This window comes from Colletotrichum lupini, chromosome 8 (genome assembly GCF_023278565.1).
Source record: "Colletotrichum lupini chromosome 8, complete sequence".
Lineage (NCBI taxonomy): Eukaryota > Fungi > Ascomycota > Sordariomycetes > Glomerellales > Glomerellaceae > Colletotrichum > Colletotrichum lupini.
The window spans coordinates 1769355-1786506 of NC_064681.1; the positions used below are offsets into that span (position 1 = coordinate 1769355).

At 42.8% G+C, this 17152-nt stretch overlaps 2 protein-coding genes across 2 annotated transcripts; one reads left to right on the top strand and one right to left on the bottom strand.

Annotated features, from left to right (window-relative positions):
* Nucleotides 1–8607: 8607 nt before the first annotated feature.
* On the top strand, nucleotides 8608–10090 carry CLUP02_15002 (Ras family protein; the record flags this gene model as incomplete). The annotated part of the gene is made up of 3 exons (XM_049293926.1): nucleotides 8608–8800; nucleotides 8942–9688; nucleotides 9915–10090. 3 exons carry the CDS (start codon nucleotides 8608–8610, stop codon nucleotides 10088–10090), a joined length of 1116 nt encoding a protein of 371 aa, XP_049151072.1.
* Nucleotides 10091–10823: 733 nt separating this feature from the next.
* On the bottom strand, nucleotides 10824–16912 carry CLUP02_15003 (Sec63 Brl domain-containing protein; the record flags this gene model as incomplete). Its single annotated transcript, XM_049293927.1, has 4 exons — nucleotides 10824–12934; nucleotides 12986–13174; nucleotides 13224–15969; nucleotides 16022–16912. The coding sequence occupies 4 exons, from the start codon at nucleotides 16910–16912 to the stop codon at nucleotides 10824–10826; spliced, it is 5937 nt and encodes a 1978-aa protein (XP_049151073.1).
* Nucleotides 16913–17152: the final 240 nt, after the last annotated feature.

Consider the following 17152-nt stretch of genomic DNA (forward strand, 5'->3'; position numbering starts at 1 on the left):
GAGGAGAAGGAGAAGAAGAAGAAGAATGATGATACCTAATATGTAGCGAATTCTTATTTTTTGGAAAGCGGGATTAGAGAAAAGAAAGAAGCAACAATTTTAGACATTAGACAATACTTAATTAGATACCAGATCGAAAAAAAGAAAACTTAATGTTTAATACGAGGAGTTCCAAGTGTGTGTGATGTTTGACAATGAATAAGGTTGTACTCGAGTTGGTGTTGTTGAATGTGATGATCAACTATGAAGACCCCATATAACCTGACGGTTAAGGATATAACGTTGGGGGTAAAAATAGCGTGGACACGGATTACACGTCTGCAGTGATAAGAATACTTGCCTATAACAGGGCACCTCGTCTACTTTTTAGCTTCATCCACTCGATTACAACTACGTATATATTTCAATAATCACGAATGCCATAGACACCATCGGGCCGGAAAGAACATACCTGTGCCATGAAACCGTGCCTAGCCCATGGAACGCATCGCGACGCATGCGTATCTTCTTCACATGCCTTTCATCTGAATGATTGAGTTTTCTTTTTTGGTTTCAATTGCTGAGTTGTATCTGTAGACCGTAGCAGGTGAGTTGTGCCGGTTCTTGGCTTACATGTATCTCGGGCCGTTGCGGGACTAGCCAATGAGTATGAACAACCTTTACAACAGAATGGACACCCGATTGCCGAGGACCGATTGGCTTCAGTCGTGCATATGCCCCTCAAGGTAAACCGCTTTTCAGAGCTCAAAACGTTTATTTGTTCGTTCGTCTCAACCGTTCCTAGACTTCTGAGGCGGCCGTTGGCGGCACATGGTTCGCTTCGAAAAGAGCAAAAGAAGCAATGGCCTTGACCCGATGACGACATTGTGCGTTTTTTTTTTAGAGAGAAGGGACCCGCTTCGAGTGCACCACGCGACTATTACGGCAGACTGCAAGAGGCACTCTGCCAAAACACTTTTTTTATATATTCAAGTAGAAATCGTATTTTATAGTTACCCTACTACTTAGGATAGGGTCTAGACTAGTATAGTAACTTATAAATAGGGGTTATAGAGATTTATTTGTTTTTTATTTCTGCCTTTACTAGCTGCTCGGGCGGTTCTCAATATCGATTATACGGTATTAATATACGGTATTAGTAGATACTCACACTATCTCGGTAGACTATTTTTTTGGATTTTCCACTTTTTTAACTTTCCCTCTTATAAAGTTTATAACTACGGATTATTAACGGCGATATTGCGCGCCCGACGCCACTACTTTATAAGTCTGCGCACCTGGCTAAGTTAGTTACCCTTTTAAGTAATAGTAGCTTATAACGGTGGCATCGGAAATGCCCTCGTTACCGTCGTTATAGAGATTTATAGCTTAAGAAATACTTTAATTTCGTAATATATTAAACTATATAATAATATATAAAATCGTATAATATCGTATTCTAATATGAAAGTTTTTTTTTAATAACTTTATTATAAAAATAACTATTACTTTTTACTTTCTTATAAATAAAAATTACTTTTTACTTAAGTTATTAAGTTAATAGCTCGCTTATAAATATTATAATATAGATTTATAATAACTTCTAGTCTCTATATAAAACGTTATTAAACTAATTAACTTTATAATACCTCTTTATAAAGCTATTTTAAAACGACCGATTAATAATAATACTTATATAAGCTCTACTCTTTTTATATAATAAAAACGTATAAATATATAAGCTTTAATATTAATAAAATCTCTTTTTATAAGTTTAAAAAAGCGGGAATAAAGTATTTAATGAATAAAAAAAGAGCTAAAGTAATTATTAATAATTAATATTTCTATTATATTATATAACGCATTCTTTTTTAAAAACGAACTTAACGGTTTTTAAATAATAACTTATATTAATATCTAAGTTATTAAGAAGTTTATTAAAAAAGTTTAGTTTAATCGCTTCTTAACATTTATTTTATATTAAAATATAATACGATTTATTATTTTATATTTTATAATAAACTAGTAAATTCTTTTGATAAAGTAAATAGTATTTTTAATTAATATAAAAAAATCCTTATAATATTTTAGAATATTATAAAGTAATATACGAAGCTATAAGTTTAAAGAGATTCTTTTTTAAAACTACGATCTTATATAAAAAAAATTACCAACTTTTTATTATTTTTTAAACTAAAATTAAGTTATTAGTTATTAAACCTTAGTTAGTAAAAAAAGGAAAAGGTTATATAAAGCTAATTATAACTAAAACTTTAGGTAAAACGATATATAAAAATGTTCCGAAAATACGGCTTTTAATAAGTATTAGTATTAAACTAATAATAAAAATTAAGGAGAAATTATTAGTTAAGTAAAAAAAGAAGTATAAGAGATTAGGCTATGAGTACTTAACTAGCGAGGCTATAATATAAGTATAGGTATATCTAGCACGTATGGCTTTAACGAGGTAATGCGGGATATTCTTATAAAGAATATAAAAAGTGAATATTCATATAGAAGCAAGAATATATGAATATAGGGGATATAAGCATATATAAAAGAGGTTTTTGTAGTAAAGAGAGTAATATAGTTGAATTACTATATGAGAAGTTGCTTGCTTAACGAAAGGTCTAGATAGGCAAATACACGCCTACATATAGGCATAAAAACCTCTTACTAGAATATTCCATTGCTTATTAATTATGATATAATTAATAAGCGTATACGTAAGTGAATGCGTAATCGTAGTACGTAATTCCGCCTCGAGTAAATTCCAGATTATTCAGTTACCTTCTAGTACTTTCCATTGCTCACGTAAGCTTATATAAGCAGTATTGCTTACATAATCAATACCTATAATAATCTACAGAAATCGTAGATTAATATGGTATATAGTTTGCTTACGTAATATTGATAATAAGGCGAATAATAAGGTAAACAAAGTTACCTTCGTAACAATATATTATAAGACTAAAGCTTATAGAGTCCTTCGTAAGGGCTCTGCTTTTTAAAAAGTTCTTTTATAATGCGATCCGTATACCGGTTGCTGAGTCATCGGCGTCCTGTCGCCGGCCGCATCCCGAATCCATTATAAGAAGATCGTTAAGAAGGAAGTAAAGGCTAAGAAAAAGGTTAAAAAGGATAAAAATAATAAAAAAGACGAGATTATAATAGTTCGATAAGAAGATAAAGTTTATAATAGTAAATAATTTAGTATATTATAAGAATAGAAACGAGTATTCTCGTTAGTAAATAGTTTAAAATAAATTATAATTATATTTATAATTCTTTTTCGTCCTTAGCATTACTCGTAATTACGAAGCTATTTAATATTTTAAAATTAATTTTAAAGTTTTCTAATTTTTACTTAACTTATATAATATTACTCTATAGTTTACTAAGTAAAATAACTTTTAGTTAGAGCTTATTACGTATATACTACTTTAGATAAATATAAAAATATTAATACGCTTTAAAATTAAAATAATTAGCCTCGCTAAACTTTATACTTTTAATTAATATAATTAGGGAGCCCTTAATAATTAAAATATAAATCTATAAAATAGCTTAAAAAAGATATATATTTAGATTATTACTATTCTAAATAGTATTTAATAGTTATTAAACTTAGTCTTAGTTAATTAGTTATATAAAGTTTTATATAGTTTGTAATATAAGTTAATAATATAATTATTATAGTTAATTAAAAATAATATAAGGGCGACCTTTTTAATAACGAATTTAATAAAAGTTCTAAATTTATATAAAGTTAATAAAATTAGAACGAATTAGTAATATATATATAAATAGAAATATAATTTAGTTAGAGAGTATATTTATATAAAATAGCCCTTAGAACTTAAATAGTAAGAAATATTCTTATAAACGTAAGTATACTTATATATACTAAGATATATACTACTTACTTATTAATATACTAATCTACTTTAATAAAAGCGATTTTACTAATTCTTAATCTTAATATTATAAATACTTTTACTAAAGATTTAATAATTATAGAATATAATTAGATTTTTTATTATTAAATAGTATTATAAAAAGTAGTAATAAATACTAAATATAAAAACGGTTTTTTTCCCTTAGTTTAAATAAACTCGTAATAATATAAATCTCTATTATTAAATAATAATAAAATATTATATAAGTATATTCCGGGACGTATAAGTAGAAACCCTTATATAGAACTTTATAATAAACTATAAATAAGTATTAATATTAATATAGATTTTAAATTTAAATAGTAAAAGTTTATTATACATATTTAAAAACTAAATATAATTTAGTTTAAGAGTTATAAACCTTTTACGATAATACCTTATCTTACTTAACTAATTTTAAACTTATTATAAAAAGGTTTTATAATATATAAAATAAAGTTTATCTTAGTTAATAATATAAGCTTATTAACGAACTTATATATAAAAATACTCTTTATTATACTCTTTAGTATAGTAAATAACTTTTAATATATTAAAAAAAAAACTTTTTTAATTATTATTATATAATTATAAGCTATTTTAGTATTTATTATTACTAAAACTAATTTTATTAACGAAGTATTAATAATCCTATAGCTATAATTATAAATTCTTTAGACTAAAGTTAAAAAAAGATATCTTTATTATTTAATATTATTAAAAGAATAATTCTTAAATATAAATTAATAAATCCTTAGAAAAGACCGTACGCTCTTTTTATTATAAGTTCTATTTCGTAAGTTAACGTTTAAACGTTCGCTTTATAATTCTAATATTAGAAACTATAAAAATATATATAATAATTATATTATAAGTCTAATTACTCTTTAACTTTATAATAATTATCGTTTAATATAATAAAAAATTAATACGTAATTGTACTATTTTAAGAAAGTAGTAATATATAAAATAAGAAACTAAAAAAGAAATTTCAAATAAAGAATAAATATTTATACATAATTATAGCGATATATAGGGGTATCTTTTTATTTAGAAAGTTTTATAAGTATATATATAGAAATATAAATACTTATAGGGATTTATAATACTAAAAAGAACGGAAAAGTATATAACAATAATATATAATAAATAAAAGTTTTATAATTTTATTAAAAACGTTAAACTTTAGAGAGAGCTTTTATATAGTTAGTTATAGCTTTTTATGGGTTAAACTAAGTATATATACTCTAGCTTATAACTAATAAATACCTTACGACTTTATAAAGGCCTTATTACTTAGGTATTAAGCTTAACCGTATTATATTTTAATATATACTTATATAAACTCCTATACTATACTATATAAGAATATCAAATTAATTACTCCTTACTTAGAGTTTATATAAGTTAATAACTCTTTTTATAATCTTATATACTATTATATATACCCTTTTTATTATTTTTAGCTTATTTAGCTACTTATTTAAAAGCTTTTATTATTATATAGAAATATATAGCGGGAATAGTACTTAAAGACTTAAATAGAGTACTAATACGGATTTTATTGTAACTTTTATAGTTATAACCGCGCTTAATAACTTTAATAAGTATATTATAAACTAATATAAACCGTTAGTAAACTATAAATAGATATAAGGTAGTATAAAGTAATATATAAATAATAATAAGAGGCGTAACGAGCATATATTAGTATATAGTAAATATATAATTATAATTAAAGTAGCCCTTATTTATAAAAGTAATATAATTAGTAAATATACTTTTATTAGCTTTATAACGGGCGTATAACTTAGTACTAATCTTAGTATTATTATATACGGTTATTTAGATAGTATTAGTAGTCTAAGTACGAGTTATAATAATATTTAAGGGTATATAACGGCTATTTTTAATAATCTTAGGGTTAAGCTTAATTTAACACTAAAGCTAGATTATATAAGTTAGTATAATAATATTAAATAATATAAAGTAGTATATATTAACTTATATAATACTAAGGTTATAGATTTAGTAAAAAGTCTTTAAAAGGGAAGATAAAGAGCTTATAAATAATATAAGAATCTATATAATAAAGAAGTTATTATATAGAGGTATATATATTAATAAAAAAGTAAGAGGTTATTTTATAAAACGTAAGGTTGTTAGGGTACTACGTAGGTTAGTATATAGGGATTATTAAGAGCTATATATTTTTAATACGGGCTAGAACGCTATATTAAGCGCTTATTATAAGTATTATATTACGTACGCAATTATTAAAAAAGGGAGTATCCTATACGAAATTATTAGTATATATACGTAAATAGTTAATACTAAAGAAAAAAGTAAATAAAAAGAATTAAATTATAAATAGGTATATACGCGTATATTAGCCTAAAAAGAAGTATAATTACTAATTAATAAAAATTATATTAGTAATTACGTATAAAATTGCCTAATTATACTTAATTAATATTTTTAATTAGTAAATCGCAAATATTATACTTATAATTACGTATATAATTAAATAATAATAATAAAAGTAAAATAAAAAAGGGTATAAAGTATAATAAGGCGAAATATAGTTATTAATAAGTAATTATAAGGGCGTAAATAAATTACTTACCTTACTTGAGGAATATTAGGTTAGTTAAGAAGAAAGGGAAATTAATTAATAATAAAAATTAGTAAAGAAGATATACCCCCTAGTTACTTTATTTTTACTAAGTAATATAACCGCCCTTACGTAACTACTACTACTTATAGTTATAAGTAATTCTTTATAATAATATATAGGATTTATTATAATATTTATTTATATATATAAGAAAGTTGCGCTATTAATACTTAAAATTTACGGTAGCCGTAGGTTTATTAAAAAGAACGGTTTTGGCAGAGTGCCTCTTGTAGTCTGCCGTAGACTATCTCTAAATCGGATGACTAGGTGGATGATAATGCGACTGACTCTTGTGGCATCCTTTGAGAGTGAAGTTGAGGAGGCTCTCTACGGATTACTACAGGCAATGGTCGCGCCAGATATGCGGGTTAGCTGCAGTTAATTGTGAAGGCGGGCCTGGTGCCGATTTCTCCGCGGAAATGTTCCTGAGTGGAATATTTCTAGAAGGAGCAGAAGAAGAAGTTGGGATCATCGCTCACCATCTGATACACTGCTACATCAGATGCCCCCTCAAGTTCCCCAACGCCCGTCCATGCAAGATCCCTTCCTAAACAAAGCCATATCGCATCTATCGGCAGTTTCTCCTGATAACGAACCGTTCTGATCCCAACATGAGATAGCTATAGTACAGCTTAACCCCACGGCCTCAGCCTCATTCCCCCGCGCCAACCACTAAATCCCATACATGGTGCTCGTTCGGAACGCACCTTGGTCTCGAACAGAAACGGAAAATGGGGGCGGGGTGCAACTCCAATCTCTCGATTTGAACTACCTAAAACACAATGGTAGAATCATGTCAAGTTGTATGATTTCTCTGAGTACTGAACAACAGAGCCGAATCCATATCATTCCCCTCGCTCCCCGTCCGTGATCCTTATCCCACCATCCCCCCTTGTTACGTAGGCGAAGAGAAATAGAGAGAGGGAAAATACAACAACAAAACAAACAAAACAACACTGAGAAATCAAACAACCCACATCCTCGTCCGTTGCTAGCGGCCGTTACAACACTTCTCGGAGCCGAATCGCCTACTTCCTACTCTCCGTTTCAAAGGTCTCCCTCTCTTCCAATTATCAAGAAAAACTTGGTGATTCTCCCGTCTTTGCCGGGCAGCTCAATCTCACCTCAGAAACGCAGTCTCATGCACCCTCGAATTCCCATCCAGTTCCCCCAAATCTGTCTGTCCCGCTTACCAAAAAGGCGGGCACCCACCACCACCACCACTACAACCACCACGCGCCTCATCGGCCGATCACTGACCTCGTGGCTGCCTGCGTTTTAAACTTGGCGCCGGCGTGACTACGTTTCGATCTAGGACTCACGTACTTACCCTAAGCGAAGAAAGACAAAAGGACACTAGAAAAGAAAAGACTGAATAGAAAGGAAAGAACCGAAAAACGAAAAAAAGAGCGCATTGTGTTTGTTGTTCCCTCGTGTACGTACACAAGTACCTCACCTTACCCCCGGTATCACAACAGACGAGAGTGAGAAAGCCCGCGCACCGAGCGGAAGCCACCACCACCACCACCATCAACGTTTCGCCGAGTCCTCCCTCCCTCGAAATCAAACGGTCGTCTTTACCCTTTTCCCTCCAAAGGATCAAACATCGTCTTCCCCAATCGAGGAGTAGCACGAAAGCCACACCCGTTTGAGCTTCACTCCCTCCTGAATCCCCCCACGATTCTTCAACAAACCCATTCTCACCAACATTCCCGCGCTGTCCCTCACCGAATTCCAGTAGTGTTCCCTCACTACCGGTGCCCACCACCACCACCACCACCACCACCACAGCCTGCACCACCCCTCAGGCTCTCGGTCGCATCACGCACCGAACCACTTTACAAAGGCAAACCTGTCCTGGTCAAACATTCGCTTCTCTCCACCTAACCGACCGATCCGACCTCTCTTCCTCAAGAAAGCGCATTCCGCGCTACTCCTCCTCACCTCCACCCAACCTCACCCTCTCACTTTCCCCGTCGCATACGGGGCATCCGAGGAGAGAGAAAAGGGAGAATGTCGTCTCTCGAGGCAAAGATCGTCGTCCTCGGCTCCCAAAATGTCGGCAAGACGAGCCTCGTCATGCGCTATTGCAAGGGCTCCTTCAACCCGGCCCAGACAACCTCCACCGTCGGCGCGAGCTTCATGACCAAGCGCGTCGTCGATAGCGATACCGACACCGTGGTGCGACTACAGATCTGGGATACCGGTATGCTTTTCCCTTCCACCCTCCACCCATCCTGACCACCAGCTGCGATAATAAAGTTGCTCTTTCTGTCAACTTTGTTGTCGCAGTCGCAAAAAGAGACTTGTTCAATTTACTAACATGTGTGTTTTCCGTTCCCTCCAGCCGGCCAAGAACGCTTCCGCTCCATCTCCCGCCTCTACTACCGCGGCGCCAACGCCTGCATCCTCTGCTACTCCATCACAGATGCCCAGTCCTTCACCGAAATGGGTGTCTGGCTCACAGAGCTCCGCCGCAACCTCCCCGGCGACGTCGTCCTCCACGTCGTCGGCACGAAAGCAGACATCGTCGCCCGCGACCCCTCCCGCCGCGAGGTCCCCTTTGAGCGCTGCATAGCCTACGTCGCAGAAAACCTCGCCCCCGGCCTGGCCTCGACACCGCCTCCGACAGCCACGTCCAGCGGCATGCCCTCCCTCCTCTCCTCCTCCGACCCGCGCCAATCTTTTTCACAAGTCCACCAAAGTACAAGCACATTTGGCGGCGGACCAAGCGGAGGCGAGCCGCGTAGCCCGTCCTCGAAACGCAGTTCTGGGTTCTGGGGCCAGGAGGTCGGCTGGGACGCGTGCCACGAGATCAGCGCCGAGAGCGGCGAGGGCGTGGAAGAGGTGTTCCGCGTCGTGACGAGGAAGCTCGTCGAGCAGAACCGCAAGATGCAGCAGGCGCTGCTGCTCGCTACGGCTACGCCTGGCACGCCGGGCTACGAGACGGGCATGGACGGCGGGTACTTTGACGGCATGAATCCCAGGGGCAGCTTCCGGGTTGGGAGGGACCGGCGGAGCTGGCTGTTTTCGCCAAATTTCTCGCCTGCTGTCACGGTTGAGCAGGGCGGGACGGAGCAGGATGCCGACGAAGGTGCTGGGAAAGCAAGGAGGAAGTGCTGTTGAAGTCGTCCCAACAAGGAGAACGACATGCAGAGACGAGAGATGCGCGGACGAGACTCTGGAACATTGGGCCTCGTGAGCATGACCTTGTACGTCCTTTGCATGATGGATGAAGAGCTCGTTTGCATCGACGGATGGCATTCGCATCCCGGCACGACATGAGAAGAGGGTATGAACGGATCATGACGACTTGAGAGGGATATTTGACGACGACGACGACGACGAAGACGAAGACGAAGACGATACGCATGGCTGCCCTGCGGCATCTATGTTCTTTCTGCTCGAGTCACAATGCCGGCTCAGGTGCAAACATGAAAAGCAACAGCAGCAAGACGCATCATCCGGATTGAGGCACACCGAGCACGCACTTTGAATACAGTACACACGGAGCGAAACACGACGATGATTATTTTCCTGGAAGACTGCAAGCATGGTGCGAAGGCGTTTTGTTGGATTTGTTTTTTGGTTATTGGGGCACCTTGATCAGTTCAGTTGCGAATAGTGCTCATCATTTGGGGTATCACAGTACACGGGAAAGCGAGGAGGAGGATTTTCAAAGATGTTTGGGGGCAAGTTTCACTCTGTTGAGGGCTTTGGGAAAGGGGCGCGGGCATGTCTTGATTTTTTTCTTGGTCGTTTACATATTGCGGATGAAGGATGTTTTCTTCCTATTTTGTCGTGTCATGGGCACTTGGTATAAGGGATGAACCCCTTTCTACCTTGCCCCTTAATACTGCTCATTGGGCGAGATATTTTTTTTCTTGGGCTTTTCTTACACTTTTGTTTGTTTACATGGACAGGAGGGGGGACATCATCTCTCGCGAGAGAGCATTGTCCACATGTTGTTTCTTGAATAGTTTTCATTTTCATAGGGCATGGGATATGGGTGTTCTCTTCTCGTTTATATTGTTTTCGTTCGAGTCAGATGAGGTTTTCACGTCCCAGCAGCAGCAGCGGGTTTCTCATCATCTGCATACATGGCATTTTCTTTCTCCATTTACGCTGCATCTAATACAGCCCAAATCTCATTGCCACTGCCACTCTTAAAGAGCGCATCTTCTGTCACGGTGGCTGTGGTCTACAGCGAGTGAGTATGTGCGTTGCCTTCAAGCCCGAGAAGCACCGTCACCATGCTGCTGAAGCTGCGCCTTCTTGGACTTATCCACGTCGTCATCCACGACCGGCGCCGCGGGGACGTCGACGGTGACCCGGTACTCTAGCCCAACGTACGCGTCGCTGACGACAATGACCTCGAGCTTCTTGCCCTGCGCGGCCTCGGGGACCTTGATAGCCACGCGCGCGGTAGGCTTGGACCCGACGGCGACGCTGCGGCCGGGTCCGCCTCCGGACCAGCCCGCGCGCTTGACGGCGAGGACGTCGTCGCGGGCCGGCTCGGCGAGGAGGACGAACCAGCCTTCGTTTTGGGGTTTCGGGAAGCGGGGCGCGTAGACGTGGGCGTCGCGCTCGGTCAGGGCGTTTAGGCGGCGGAGGTCGACTGTGATGCCCAGGGCCGTGGTTTCCGCTGCGGGGACGGAGACGGCGAGGTTGGGGAGTTGGGAGGCGGCTTTGGCGAAGCGGGGTTGTTGGTGAGGCGGGACGGAGAGCTGTTTTGCGAGGGAGGTGATTTTGGAGGGGGAGGAGGCAAGGGTGGAGATCTTGGCGAGGGTGAGGTTGGATTTGTCCGATTTGAGGGTGTCGAGGCCGACGCCGGGGAGGATGGAGGGGGCCGGGTCGGTGGGCCAGCGGGCGGATTTGATGCACTGGAGGAGGGTGATGAATTGCAGGCAGGTGGAGAGGTGGCCTAGCTCGGTCGTGACGTCGATGGAGGCCTGGATGATACGAATGGCCTGGTCGAGGACACTGGTCTGGTCGCCGACGTAGTCGGTGATGGGGAGGGAGATGCGCGACATGTGTGCCTGGAGCAGGAGGAAGGCTTTCACGTGGGGGTCCCACATGGGGAGGCCAAAGGAGCTGCCGGGGTAGAGGAGGTTGCGGGAGAGCTCCTCGTTGATGAGGTCCTCGTTGTGGCGGACGGGGAGCTCGTCGTACTCTGTGGCGCGGGACATCCAGGAGAGGACGTCGAGGAGGGAAGCGGCGGCCTTGACGTATTTGACGAGGTGGCGGACGGTGATGTGAGAGAGGTAGTAGTAACTCATGATCTTGCCCATCGGGGTGGGGTCGACGTCGCCGTTGGGGAAGACTTCGACGCAGCTAGAACGGGCGAGCTCGTCGAGGGACTTGTCAATCATTTCAATCATGTAGTCGTTTGCCATGGTCTGGGCGGCGATGCTACTGTGCTCTTCGGCCGAGATCTCGAGGCCGTAGTAGGACGGGTTTTTGTGCAGGCGGCGGAAGAAGAAGGTCCAGGTCAGGTAGTCGAGAGCGTCCTGCTTCGTGACAATGGTCTCGGCCGAGACTTCGGCGCACAAATGGTTGTCGAGGACCGTGTGGAGGGACGACTCGACGGGGAAGCCGGTGTGGAGGAAGTGCTTGTAAAAGTCCTTCTTGGCATCCTTTGTGAAGATGCGAGCCACGCCGGAGTTGTCGAACTGCGGACGGCCGGCACGTCCCAGCATCTGGAGGACGTCCGTCAGGTCCATGTCCTTGTAACCTTCAATCTTTGCGTCGTAGAACTGCGTGCCCTTGACGACGACGAGATGGGCCGGCAGGTTGACACCCCACGCGAGGGTACTGGTGGCGACGAGGATCTGGATCTTGTTGTTCAGGAAAAGTTCCTCAGCCAGTTGACGATCAGACTCGACCAGACCGGCGTGGTGGAGTCCGATGCCAAAGCTGATGGCTTCCTTGAGAGCATCGTCCTTGACCCTGGCGAGATTGAGCTGGAGGTCATCCTCGTCCATGTGGAGGAATCGGCGGGGGTTGTCCTCCATGCCGCAGTAGTTGATGAGGTCCTTGGCCGTCAAGCGCGTCTGTCTTCGAGACGGCACAAAGACGATGACAGGCTTGTCTGGACTGTGCGTCTTGACAGCGAGGAATGTCGGCCGGTTCATGGACTGCATCAACGGGCAGAAGCCCCTGACCTCGGGGAAACCGTCGATGTACAGCTCTAGGGGAACCGGACGCACGGAGTGGCGGAAATTGAACAGGCCTTCCTTAACACCGAGCCAGTTGCCCAGATCAGTGGCGTTGGCGCATGCTGTCGACATACCAAGAAGGCGGACAGAGTTCTTGATGGATGCCGCGATGTAGTTCATGCCTTGGGTCGGTCAGTATCTTGCTAGGGTGCATTCACCGGGTGCACACTTACGAGAGACGATGATTTCCAGAATCGGACCACGATCACCAGCGAGGAGGTGAATCTCGTCAATAATGACGAGACTGACCTGTCGAACGTAGCCTCTTGTCTGCCAACTACGAGAGATACCGTCCCATTTCTCGGGCGTAGTGATGATGACGTCGGCATCCTTAATGGTGCGCGTATCAGGGGTATTGTCACCTAGTCAGGTCAATTGGTATTTCGGGATCGAAAGACGCATGCAACGTACCTGTCAGTTCGACGAGCTTCAATCCCAGAGGCTTAGCAAGTCTAGCTCCCCAATCCTTGACACGCTCGCGAACCAAAGCCTTCATCGGCGCAATGTACACGACTTTGGATTTTGGCCGCTCTCTAAAAGCCCACCACATCGCCAGCTCTGCCGCAACGGTCTTTCCACTGCCAGTGGGAGATCCGAGGAGAACATTGGCGGGTGTGTGATAGAGGGTGTGGAAAATTTGAGTCTGCATGGGATTAAAGTACTGGAAGCGCTGGGCGTAAATCTCCTCGAGAGCCGGGTTCTTGAGAGCACTGATGGGTAGCGGTTGCAAGTTGAGGAGATCAGTGTACACGCTCTCAGTGTCTGGGCGAATCAAGTGCTGGAAAGAAACGGGCGTCACCGTCTCGGCGCCAAGCCATCGGTCAGAAACTGCCCGTACATAGATCTGGGTAGGCAGGGGATCCGAGAGAGGGATGGTGAAGTTGAGTTCGTGCTCATCGTGGAGCTTCCTCCTGTTCAAAAGGAAGAACTCATGATGGTAGATCTCAGACGTCTCAGAGTTTTCGACCCAGATGTAGTACGACTCGGAAGTCCCGTGAATGTGGTCATTCCATCGGAAGTCGGGCTCGATGAACAACTTGATTCGGAGGACGTCGCGGTTGAGAGGCGCAATTTCCGCTTCGACGCTGATGGTCGGGAAGTTGTTCAAAATGTGTGCAATCTTCTTGCCCGCATTCTGGTTATGAACCAGGCTACCAATCTCGGCAGATTCCATGTCTCTCATTGCCTCCACGGTCATGTTATCCTTGGCATCAAGCTGGTTGAAGACCGACTTGGGTAGATCAAATTGGTGGAGAGGGTGTTGGAAGGGCCAGATACGTTTCTCAATAGACTTGGCGAGGGTGAGGAGAACCAGGCATTGATGTCCCCATCTCCTATTCAAAGCAATCATGAACAAGGCTCTGCAAATACGGCCCGCCTGTTGAGCAACATAGTTGAGATCATTGCCAAGAGCAAAGTCTTCTGGCTGCGCTCTCGAGATGTATGCCTGCAACAGGATGTTGGTCTTGGCCTGAGGCGTGTCAATGCCGCCATCAACGTCACAAGGAACGACATCGTTCCTCAGACGTGTGAGTTCCTTTTCTTCAGAATCTCTGGACTGGATGTTGTCAAACTCTCCGCTCATAGCGATCATCTTCAAAATATCCGCCTCAGTGGCCATGGGGCGCATCATAGTGTTGAAGATCTGAACACTCGTGTGCAAGATGTAGTACTGACTGGCAATGCGGCCGATATCCTTGCTGCGGAGCTCCTCGGTCACTTCGTTGAAGATGATCATCTGGCTCTGTTGAAGAGTTCGGGCCGCCTGAATAGCCAGTGTACGACGCCTCTGAACAAGAGTGGGATCATCTCTGATTTCAGCCCACTCGATGCCGTAGCTCATTGGGCTTCGTTGCATGCGGACAAAGAGGTATGAGTATCCAATCCACTGGACAGCTTCGGGAATCGACGTCACAGTACCGAGAGAAATCTCAGCATTCAGATTGTCGACGAGCTTGGTGGAAAATTTGGACTCGATCGGTTGTTGCTCCGTGACGGTAGTCAAGTAGTGATGGAGCCTGTCTTGGGTGGTACAAATCATACCGATACCAGTGTCCTCGAATTGGGGACGACCGGCACGACCAAAGATTTGCAACACGTCTAGGATGCCAAGATCGACGAACTTACCCTCCTGTGCGCTGTACACTTGGGTTCCCTTAATAACGACCGCAGCCGCGGGCAAGTTGACACCCCAGGCGAGAGTCGCCGTACAGCAGAGAACCTTGAGGACACCCTCTCCGAAGAGCCTCTCCATAAGATTTCTGTCGGAGCGTGCCATACCAGCGTGATGGATACCCAGACCCTTGGGCACCAATTCTCGCAAGTCTCGCGCCTTGGATTGCTTCATGTCTCGTACGGCGTTCTCGTAGTTCGGGTGGTCCGTGGGGTCGAACAGATCCACGCAGAAATCTTCGATGGCCTTCTCATACAGCATCTTGGCCGTCAGGAGAGTATCTCGTCGCGAATGGACAAAGACCATGACTTGGTGACCTTTCTGGAGCATGTCCCTGACTTTTTCAAAGGCAACGGTGTCCAAGTTCTCTCTGGAAGCCTTGGAACCAGCCTTGCCCTTCACACCAATGAAGTGCTGCTCCAATGGTACCGGGCGGAATGAGGCGTCAAAGTAGAACATACCAGCGTGCCGATTGACCTTGAGGAAGTCGGCAACGTCCACGTAGTTCGGAAGCGTTGCACTGAGACCGACGATACGGATCAATGACTGTGTGCTCTCGACTTGGCGTTCGGTTCTGGCGACGAGAGATTCGAGGACAGCACCACGCTCATCGTGAAGCATGTGAACCTCATCGATGATCAGAAGGCGGACTTTCTGCACCAGCTCAGTATCGCCAGTTCCCTTCCTCGTCACGACATCCCACTTCTCAGGGGTAGTGACGATGATTTGGGTTTGAACAATCTCAGCCTTGGTCAGGTGCATATCTCCAGTGAATTCACGGCACTTGATGCCCAACCATGCCAGTCGCTTGCCGAGCTTCTCGGTGATTTCTGCGGCCAAAGCCTTCATCGGAGCGACATAGACAATCTTGAAATCCTGGAGGTCGACTGCGAAGTCTGTGGCAGTGATGTCTTCAATGGGGTTGGGTGTGCAGTAGTGACCAATAGTTTGGAGGATTGTGAGCATCGCAGCATCCGTTTTACCCTGTTTCCGGTCAGTAACCTGCGCATATCACGACAGACTTGGAGCGACTTACAGCACCAGTAGGGGCACAGATGAGCATATTCTCGTTTGTTTTATATGCGACTGGGTGAACCAGACTCTGCATCCGGTTGAGAGCTTTGTAGCCCTTGAAGGTGCCGCGACACAGACCGTCCATATCCGAAATCTTGACCAGTCTCTGGCCGGGACCCAGAACTCCCTTCTTCCCTGCAGGAATGGCATATTCCTCATACTTGTCGAACAGTAGCCTCTCGCTACCGCTTGGGAGACCGTACTTCTGGCCTGAGTGGCTGAGGGAGTTTCCGGCGTTGTATGACTTGTACACATGAGGGTACTGGACTTCCCTGGTCATGGCGGGCGCGAGAGTCGCATTCTTGTGCTCAAAGTCCTGCCGTCTCAAGGCCTCCTCACGCTGTGCCTTGCTCAAGAGTTTCCCCTTGGGCTCCTGGGATCCCTGGGAGGTGACGGCCATGACAATCTCGTTGCGGTGGCCGAGCAGTTCGATGATGAACTCAAAGTCGTCGAAGCCGACAAGATCGGCGAGCTGGGACTGGAGCTCCTCGTCGCCTTGGCCGGATGTAAGGATGCTGATGATCTGGTTTTGGAATACGTCTTCGGCCAGACCATTTTTGGCGGCGATGGATGAGCACTTGCTCACGAACCAGGCGGCGCCGTAAGCAGCGTCGCCGTTGCTGGCGTCGTGACCGTCTAACTGGTCGCTGCTGTACTCATCGTCTTCGTCGTCTGAGATGAAGTCCCAAACGTCCTGTGCGCCGTTGCCCGAGGAGTAGCCTTCGTATTCATCGTCGAAATCTACATCCGAGGGGGGTTCTGATGGGAGCTTAAGACCAGCCAAAGCCGTTTTCATGGCCTCGAACTGGGCTCGCCACTGGGCCTCTGCGTTGTCGAGATTTGCAGACGCCATTGTTGTGCGGGTGAAAGGGTGTTGTCTTCAGAACTCTCAAATTTACTTTTTTGTTGTATGAGAGAGGAACAGAGAGGAATTAGGAATGATGCAACTTCTCCCCGGTCCTCATATAAAACATCTGTGAGGTCAAAAATGTCTATGATGGCTAGCGGTGGTAAGTAAGCCGGGGCCGGTGCTGGAGGAGTCATTCACCGAGTCGCCGCCCGCCGTGCATAGTGGGGCGGCCTGGAAGGGGGA